At 45.2% G+C, this 9,997-nt stretch overlaps 2 protein-coding genes across 2 annotated transcripts in view; both read right to left on the reverse strand.

Annotated features, from left to right (window-relative positions):
* Positions 1 to 7,946, reverse strand: part of LOC118817849 (SH3 and multiple ankyrin repeat domains protein 2-like) — a 92,710-nt gene extending 84,764 nt beyond the window's left edge. The window contains exons 1-4 of the mRNA XM_036584806.1: positions 7,834 to 7,946; positions 5,727 to 7,479; positions 5,168 to 5,576; positions 762 to 886 (exon numbers count right to left, since the gene is read on the reverse strand). Of these exons, the coding sequence (XP_036440699.1) occupies positions 762 to 886; positions 5,168 to 5,576; positions 5,727 to 7,479; positions 7,834 to 7,946 (2,400 nt within the window). The remainder of the gene's footprint in view (positions 1 to 761; positions 887 to 5,167; positions 5,577 to 5,726; positions 7,480 to 7,833) is intronic.
* Positions 7,947 to 9,484: 1,538 nt separating this feature from the next.
* Positions 9,485 to 9,997, reverse strand: part of LOC118817850 (latent-transforming growth factor beta-binding protein 1) — a 106,441-nt gene continuing 105,928 nt past the window's right edge. Inside the window, exon 19 of the mRNA XM_036584807.1 lies at positions 9,485 to 9,806. Coding sequence (XP_036440700.1) covers positions 9,485 to 9,806 — 322 coding nt within the window. The remainder of the gene's footprint in view (positions 9,807 to 9,997) is intronic.

The raw sequence follows: 9,997 nt of genomic DNA on the forward strand, positions 1-9,997 counted from the left end.
ACAGCTCTAGAACGCAGCACACGTCAACGTAAATGACACGGAACAGGGGCTCTTAATTTTTCACAGTGAGACCATTTTTTAAAAATATTATACTTTTTTAAAGGGAAACTCCACTGATTTTTCAAAATTCTACATAATTAACTGGTTTAGATGTAAACAGAGCGGTTCAGAGTGGTTTGGTGTGAAACGCTCCGTTCTAGAGAAACTTACCGAGTCAGAACTGTTCACTGTGGTGGTGATAGGAACCAGACGTCCACCTCTAAAAGCTCCTCACAGAAAGTTCCTACATGAAATGGTTATGAATTCACTGCCTGATGACTGAGACACTGTTTATGATAGTTTTGAGAAGATTTTGGCCTTAAAATCCATTCATGGTGGAGGGATACATGCAGGGCGCTGTGAGGAAAAATAGTCCCCAAAGAAAACTTAGTATTTCAGATTTTCCACTATTTTCCATCATCAACATTCCATATAAACTCAGAAGACTCGTGTAGGTTCACTGGTGGTTCTGGATAGTTAATAAAATGTCTATATCTGTCTTGTAGTCATGGCGACCCCTGGTTCCTATCACCACCACTGTAAAGACATCTGAACCATTTCACACCAAACCACTCTGAATGACTCCATTTACAAACACTGAATTATGGAGAAAATTTGAAAAAGTGGTGGAATTCCCCTTTAGAAGAGTAATAGCTTCACAGTTTTACATCAGCAGCTCTGAACCCAGCAGTGAGGAACCAGAAGAACCGCTCTGATCTTACCTCGATGAGAAAGTCTCCTGTCCGAAGCCCCGCCTGCCAGGCCACGCCCCCCTCATCCACCGACTCCAGGTACTGCAGGGCGGGAAACGCAGGAGTGGGCGTGAACTCCTCTATGGGCGTGTCGGCTGTGGGGAGAGCAGATCAGAACTCAAAGCAGGGACTTATGAGATCCAGCCTGATGTTCCACAGTAAAGGTCTGGGGCGGCGAGTCTTAAGCTGCTTCTGGTTCTCGTCTTATTTACTTTTTTTGTTTAACTGCACTGTAGCCAGAAACATGAAAGACATACCTATAATAATACATAATAAATATGTTTTTCGTACACAAAGCAGCTCATAGTGCTTTACAACTGAAAAGTAAATTAAGTAATAAAAGCAAAAACACAACAACAGCAGAACAAAGAACAGAAGGAATAAACAAAAAATAAAATGTGACAAAATGACAAGGAAATAAATTAATGACAACAATATCTTAATTAATAACTGGGTTAAAAAGACATTTTCAAATGATTATTAAAAATGTGAACTGGACTTAAAAGCAGAAAAGGAACAAACGGAGGAAAAATAAAATGACAAGTAAATAAAATAAACGACAACAGTTTTATGTAAAAACTTGGTCAAAAAGATATGTTTTCAATTTTTCCTGTAGTTTACACTACATGTTTCTGTATACCCAGTGTAAACTACAGCAAGACCCAACTGTGTGAACTACAGCAACACCCAGTGTAAACTACAGCAACGCCCAGTTTAAACTACAGCAACACCCAGTGTAAACTACAGAAACGCCCAGTGTAAACTACAGAGAAAAGTAGTATAAACTACAGCAACACCCAGTGTAAACTACAGAAATACCCAGTGTAAACTACAGAAACAAGTAGTGTAAACAACAGCAACACCCAGTGTAAACTACAGAAACGCCCAGTGTAAACTACAGAAATGCCCAGTGTAAACTACAGAGAAAAGTAGTATAAACTACAGCAACACCCAGTGTAAACTACAGAAATACCCAGTGTAAACTACAGAAACAAGTAGTGTAAACAACAGCAACACCCAGTGTAAACTACAGAAACACCCAGTGTAAACTACAGAAATGCCCAGTGTAAACAACAGAGAAAAGTAGTATAAACTACAGCAACACCCAGTGTAAACTACAGAAATACCCAGTGTAAACTACAGAAACAAGTAGTGTAAACTACAGAAAAACCCAGCATAAACGACAGAAATACCCAGCATAAACGACAGAAATACCCAGTGTAAACTACAGCAAAAAGTGGTATAAACTACAGCAACACCCAGTGTAAACTACAGAAATACCCAGTGTAAACTACAGAAATGCCCAGTGTAAACGACAGAAATACCCAGTGTAAACTACAGCAAAAAGTAGTGTAAACTACAGCAACACCCAGTGTAAACTACAGCAACACCCAGTGTAAACTACAGAAACACCCAGTGTAAACTACAGAAATACCCAGTGTAAACTACAGAAACAAGTAGTGGAAATTACTGCAACACCTGGTGTAAACTTCTACTGTTTAAGCTACTGTAACTACTGTAAACTACTTTGCTTAGAAAATCTACAACATGGTATTTGATGTAGATCATCAACTCTTCAGTCATTAAGGCACAATTTAAAAGTGTATTTACTAAAATAAGGCAAAAAACTGAGGCACATCTTCCTCTAAGGAGGCAGATCCCAGTTTGAGGAGCGGTTCTCCTCACTGCAGGTGATTTTGCCTTTTTTAGCTAAATATATTGGAAATGTGTTTTTAGAACTTACAGGAATAGGATAGGAAAAAATAGAACCTTTTGCATGCTCAATTGGTTCTCTGCATAATCAAATGGTTCTTCAGACTGATGGAGAACGTACAGTATTTATTTTGTGTTTGTGTGAATGTTTTTGAAAGCGGTTCTATACAGCACCAAAAATGGTTCTTCTTTTTTACAAGCCTGACATTGTATCAAAAGAAGAACACTTTTTTGGTGCTATATAGAACCTTACTCAAAAAGCTCCTACATAGAACCATATGGAGAACACATTCTCCATCAATCTGCGTAACCATTCCACCATGGTTATATACAGAACTCCTAGTCCTAAACAGAACCTCTGCCTCTACTAAAGAACCCTTAAAGAACCGTCTTTTCTATTTAGTGTACAGTTATGATGTCATGACGTGAAGATCTAGTGGAGTAACTGAATGTGTGCAACTTTGATTGTTTTAGTTGCTTCCTGTAACAGTCAAGTTGCACAGAAATTATGTTGCATGCAACTCACAACACGCAACACGTTTCATGAAAGTTTCACTGTGCAAAACCAGCCTGGAGTCGAGAGCCGTCGATCTGAAAAGGCACTGTACTGTATTTATCTTTTAATATCTTACTAATAACCCTTTAAATGGACTGAACTTTTATTATGTAATTATGATTTATTATTTTATTAATAATTCAGCCACTCAGTCCATGAAATTACAGAAAAATAATAAGCCTCAGGATGTAATACACCTGGGAATGTATGGGTTAACCCATAGAAATCAAGAGTTATTACTGTTATTCTCTATACTGTTCAACTGTAATAATAAAGCGCATATTCACTGCAGCTTTTGACATTTATATCGAATTCCCTCTGTATGGACACAATCAGTGTTTGTCTGTTTGTTTTAACTGCAAAAAGTGATGAGAACAGAAAACCTGTACAGGATGTTTCCTCTTTCTGCAGAACAGAAACTGTAAACAATAACAACTTTTCATTCATTTAAACTATAATAAAATATCTGCTCTTCTCACAAACACAGTCGCGGTCTGGACTGACAGAAACAATTCATACAACACCGCAGCATCACTGGTGACAGCTGTGACCTGGCTGACGTTTTTATGCTTATCCAGAAAGCTGTAGCCCACCCTTGACCCCTCACCTCACACACACACCCCACCCCCAACCCTCTCCCCCCGTCCCCGCTCCCCACCCTCTCCCCCCGGCCCCTGCTCTCTGCTGACTGGAGCTCAGCTTCTACAAAAAACAGCCCTGACAAACTGACACTCCTCATACATCAACATCTACTGTAACACACAGAGAGAGGGAGAGACAGAGACAGAGAGAGAGAGAGAGAGAGAGAGAGAGAGAGAGAGAGAGAGAGGGAGACCGAGAGAGAGAGAGAAAGAGAGAGAAAGAGAAAGAGCGCAAGAGAGACAGAGAGAGAGAAAGAGAAAAAGAGAGAGATAGAGAGAGAGAGAGAGAGAGAGAAAGAGAGAGAGAAAGAGAAAGAAAGAGCGAGATAGATAGATAGATAGATAGATAGATAGATATCAAGAGTGATTGAATGAGTGAGTGAGTGAGAGATGGAGAGAGACAGAGAGACAGGGAGAGAGAGACTGAGTGAGACTGAGAGAAAGACAGAAGAAACAGACAGAGAAAGAGAGTGAGAGATAGATAGATAGATAGCTAGATAGATCAAGAAAGAGTGAGTGAGTGAGACTGAGAGAAAGAGAGAAGAAAGACAGAGAAAAAGAGAGATGAAGAGAAAAGAGAGAGAGATAGATGGTAAGTGAGTGAGTGAGGGAGAGAGAGAGAGAGAGAGAGACTTTTTTTTTTGACTTTTTGATGGTCCTTTATTGAACCAGCATTTTTTTAAAACAGTCATCCGTCACAAAGTGTCATCTTAGGCTATATTGAAATAAATTAATTGATTAAATAAAAACAAGACAAACACTTTATAAATAGATAAAAACAGGAAAACAAATAAAACTCAGTCTGGCTCATCTGAGCTCAGGAGCGAAGCAGAGCTCACCCTCGCACACTGAGCACACGGCCCCACCACAGCACCACATCGCCTCAAAGGCCTCCACATCACACATGCTTTTATAATAATTAAAATCAATTAAAATCCTTGATCTCACCAGCCTAGAGAGAATCCTTGTGGCCTCACAGTCAGTACCATGCGCCACCTTGTTCTTACGACTGATATATATCGCCATTTTTGCCTGCCCAAGAATGAAGTTGATCAGTTGGCATTTGGATTTCTCTCTTCTGACGTATTTAAAACCAAGGATAAAAGTCTGGAGTGTAAAAGTCACATTAAGAGACCTAAAAACAGTCTTTAAAACTTCAAACAAAGAGCAAAGCCTAAAACAGTCCATAAAAGCATGAAACACAGTTTCTCTCTGGGGACAAAAAGGACATTGTGGTAAAATCTCAGGATTTAAAACAGAAATAAAAGCGTTGACTGAGACAATACCATGTAAAATCCTCCACTGCAGGTCAGCTACTTTTTTAGTCAATGGTGGTTTATACAGTGCTCTCCACTCCGGCTTCACATCATCACTCAGATTAAAAACATCACGCCACGGTGTGTCGGTTCTACTGTGCAGTCTTTTCTTATTCAGTACCTTCACACAGGCTCTGTACAGCAGCTTACCAGACACTGTCCCCAAGTTCATTCTAGACTCCCCCTCACACTCCAGAAGGGGGCCTTCACAGTCCTGTAGGTCCGGCGTGATAGTGATGTCCGGGAATGGGTCATGCTCTGTAGGACTGACCACCCCTGCACTGTAGTCCCTCACCTGCTCACGTTCTTCAGGAGAGAGAGCTGTCCTCCAGCCCTCGAGCAGCTGAGCCACAACTCGCAGAGATCTCATCCCCAGCCTCGCAGCCACGTCCTCCACCCGAGTGAGATCTGGTCCGGCGACGTCCACCAGCCGGCGGAGGGTTGTGACTCCCGATGACAACAAGACTCTAGTCAGTGCAGGGGTGATCGTGCCCTCCAAGTCCAGTCGTGTGCCGTTGAAAAGAGGCTCTTCCAACAGCCAGTGCAAAGCGGAGCCAGCCTGTTTATTCACATTAAAAAAGTCCCAGATTTTAAAAAGTCCTCGATAAAAAACAGGCAACCCAGCAATGTCCAGTGTTTTTGTGCTCATTAAAAACAATGCTCTGTCCAACCCCAGACCACCTACTGTGCGTAATATTGTGCATGATACCGCCCTCCAAACCAGCTCACTGGGACCAGCAAGAAGTCTCTGGATGAACTGGATTCGGAAGGCAGCGGCCCTGCTAGCCAAGTGGACGAGTCCTTGCCCCCCTTCCTCTTTTGGCAGATGTAGAACTCCCTGCGGAATCCAGTGCAGTCGATCCCAGAAGAAGTCCACTAGCACGGCTTGCAGGTTTGCCAGCAGATTCGGTGGGGGGTCCACGCAGGCCAGTTTATGCCAGAGCGATGATGCAGCGAGGTTGTTGATAACAAGCACCCTTCCCCGATAGGACATCTGGGGGACTAACCATTTCCACTTACTGAGGCGTCCTTTAATCTTTTCAACCATGCCATCCCAGTTCTGTGCACTACAGATACTGTCCCCCAGATACACCCCCAGATATTTAAAACCACCCCTTCTCCACATCAACCCATCTGGAAGCGCGGGTTCCCCACCATCCCAGTCACCAACTAAAACTGCTTCACTCTTGGTCCAGTTTACTTTTGCAGACGATAAAACCCTAAAATCATTTAAAATTCCAGCTAAAACATCCACATCAGTCTGGGTACTTGCTATCACAACAAGGTCGTCTGCATATGCTGAGACACACAGTGGAGTAGAACAGCCAGGTATAAACAAACCGGAGATGCAGTCTCTCAGTTTGCACAACAGAGGTTCAATAGCTAGAGAGTACAGCATGCCAGACAGAGCACAGCCCTGCCTAATACCTCTGTGCACTTTAAAAGGAGCACATAAACCACCATTAACTTTGAGTACACTCTCAATGTCACTGTACAAAACCTTGATCATGGCTATAAAACCCGGGTTGAAACCAAAGTTCTCCAGAACTTTCCACAGATAGCCGTGTTCAACCCGGTCAAATGCCTTTTCCTGATCCAAAAAAATGAGACCAGTCTTTAAGCCCAATAGTCTGGAGACTTCCAAAACATCACGAATTAGATATACATTGTCAAAAATTGACCTTCCAGGCACACAGTACGTCTGGTCAAGGTGAACCACCTGCTCCATCACCTTCCCCAGTCTCGAGGCTAACGTTTTTGAGAGCAGCTTGCAGTCAGTGCACAACAGAGAGACAGGGCGCCAGTTCTTCAGTTCAGCTAGGTCCCCCTTCTTGGGTAGCAGGGTTAGAACGGCCCTCCGACAGCTCAGCGGAAGCTTCCCTTCCCTTATGCTGTTCTGGAGGACATCCAGCACATCCTGCCCCAACACTGACCAAAACGCTTTGTAAAATTCAACAGGGAGACCATCAATACCTGGCGCCCGACCATTCTCCATGCCCTGGAGAGCCTCATACAGCTCTCCCAGAGAGATATCTGCATCCAGCACTGCAGCAGACTCTCGCGTGAGCTGGCTGAGGTCACGGAAGAATCCCTCCTCCACCTCTCGTGCCTCTGCCCACTCGCTCTCGTACAGCTTTGAGAAAAAGCTGATTGTCTGCTGCCGAATTTCAGAAGGCTCAGATAAGAGATCCCCTGATTCTGTACGCACAGCATGCATAAACCTTTTCTGTCCATTTCTGCGCTCGAGACCGAAGAAGAACTTTGAAGGAGCATCCATTTCCGACACGCGCTGGAAACGTGAGCGGACCAGCGCCCCCTGTGCTGTTATGCCTAAAAGGTCAGTCAATGCCGTCTTTTTTGTTTTCAGAGCTTCAATATGCCCCCGATTTCCTGTGGCCTCTGCTAAACCCTGGAGCGCCACTATTTCAGTCTCCAGAGCTTTGAGAGATCTGGCTATGTCCCTTGTGACATTGAGAGTGTACTGCTGACAGAATACTTTAATTTGTATTTTAGCTATGTCCCACCACTGCAGCAGAGAGCTAAAAGATGTTTTCATTGAGCTAAAAACATCCCAAAAAAAAGTAAAAGACTCTCTAAAATTGGCATCCTCTAAAAGTGCAGTGTTAAAATGCCAGTATGCACTCTGCGGCTTAACGTTACGTTTCCTTATTGTGCACTGGACCATACAATGATCTGAAAAACCAACTGGGGAGATAAGACAGCGTGTAAAAGCAGAAAGTTGATACCTAAAACCATAAAATCGATCCAGCCTTGCCAATGAGAGTGTGTTATCTCTTGAATGTGCCCAGGTATACTGTCTCTGCCCTCCATGGAAGTTCCTCCAGACATCACACAAGTCATGGGCCTCCAGCATCTCACACAATCTCTTACGGGACGCAGCATGCGGTTCCATGTGGTTCCTGTCCATGCTGTCTGCTGTACAGTTAAAATCCCCACCCAGTATTAAAAACTCATCAGAACCACAACCTGCAATTACGGTGTCCAGAGTGTCCAAAAAGGACATCCTGTCCATCCCCCCAGTTGGGGCATAAACACAAATAAAAACAAAAACAGTGTTCTCAAAACACGCTGTCACTTTTAAAAGTCTGCCATTTAAAATTTCATCCACTGAATAAGAACAAGGAGTAAAACTCTGTGATAAAAGAACAGCCACCCCACCACTGGAAGAAGAGTTATGACTTAAAAAGGCAAGCCCCTCCCACTCTTTAGCCCAGTCTGCAGTGTTACTGACATCACTATGCGTTTCCTGTACAAATATTACATCAAGTCTCTTCTGCTTCACCAACTCATACAGCTTTGCTCTTTTTCCACAGTCTCTCGCCCCATTAATGTTCAGACTCGCCACTCTGACATCACCCATTAAAAATAAAATAGATAAAAAAACACTAAAAACAGAGGCCATTCTGAACCAGGGAGGGCAGGAAGTGTCAGACCTCATCCTCAGTGCTCACTTTATTCAGTCTGGTCAGGATCTTCTTCAGCCTGTAGACTTCTAAAGCGGTGAAGGACCCTTCCCTCCTAAAATGCCTGACGTCATGGATAAACTGTGAACTATTTGGGAAGTGCTCTTCAACACGGACGCCCTTTTGGCCTTTAGTGACCCGCAAGAACTTTCTTATATCGTCAACTTTATAGAGCACAGCCATGTTCTCTTCCTGCGAGCACACCGACCAGCCCGAGTCAGACAGAGAGCCTTCGCTCTCAGACTCCACTTCATTCACCGCACTGCTGTCTGTTTTGGCCTGTTTAGTGCCCTTCCCTCGGTTCCGCTTCTTTCTTTTATTAGGAACTTTAAAAACAGTCTCCACTTCCATTTCCACCTCCACTGCTGTACCAGCTAGACTGATCTCAGTACCGCTGTCCCTTACCTGGTTATCTTGCTCCCCCGGGTCAGGAATCCCCCGCTCCTGCTCCTCACCACCAGGCTCGTCCACAGCGGGCTCCTCCGCGGTTAGCGCCGCCGGGAAAGGCTCGTCCGCGGCCGGCGCAACCCCAGCAGACATTTCCGAGGCCGGCACGGCCGCAGCCGGCTCTTCCCCCGCAGGCGCCGCAGCCGCCGGGTCCCCGCGCAGCCGGCCGAGCAGCAGCCGCAGGGGGGACGGCCACCGCGGGCTCAGCCGCGGCAGGCCCCGGCCGCTCCGCGCTCCCGGCATCATTAGCGTTAGCGCTGAGCTTTTCAGGGCAGGCTCGGACGAGATGTCCGGTCAGGCCGCACCTGAAGCACTTCATGTTGGTGTCAGACGACACAAACACCGTGTACTCAAACCCCTCGACTCTGAACTTCAGCACCAGGTCCAGCTCGTCCTCACCATCTCTCAGCACCATGAAACCAACCTCCTGAACGACACCAGGTGCTTCACCAGGGGCGATTTACAGCCGAGGGGGATCTTTTTAATGGGGGAGACAAGTTTTCCAAACCGGGACAGCTCCTGAGCGATCAGCTCGTCAGAGATAAACGGGGGGGACGTTGGACAGAATAATCTTTTTGGAGGGAGTACTGAGGGGCAGAACAGACACGAACTGATCACTAATTACGAGTCCACTCTGCACCAGTTCATTAGCTTTGTCCACAGTGGACAGGAACATTACCACAGCGCTGTTCATGCGCGAAGCAGACACAACATTATTGTACCCGACGACGCTCCCCGCCGCCAAACAGCACTCCTCCACACTCGCGCGGCACTCCACCTTTACACCATGCCGGCGAGACAGGCTCTCATACAGCCTGGGGCTTTGGGACGCCATGCTCCCAGCAAAACGCCGGTAACTGACGCCCCGCACACACCCCACCACACCTCACTCACACACACACACACACACACACACTCACACACAAACTCACTCAAACAAACTACAGATACAGACTGACAACGACGTAACAACAGAGAAAAAAGTTTGGCAAAACGCCAACCACTCGCACTCACGCTCACCGCGCTCCGCTCACTCTACCGCTCACAC

This window comes from Colossoma macropomum, unplaced genomic scaffold (genome assembly GCF_904425465.1).
Source record: "Colossoma macropomum unplaced genomic scaffold, Colossoma_macropomum, whole genome shotgun sequence".
Taxonomy (NCBI): Eukaryota; Metazoa; Chordata; class Actinopteri; order Characiformes; family Serrasalmidae; genus Colossoma; species Colossoma macropomum.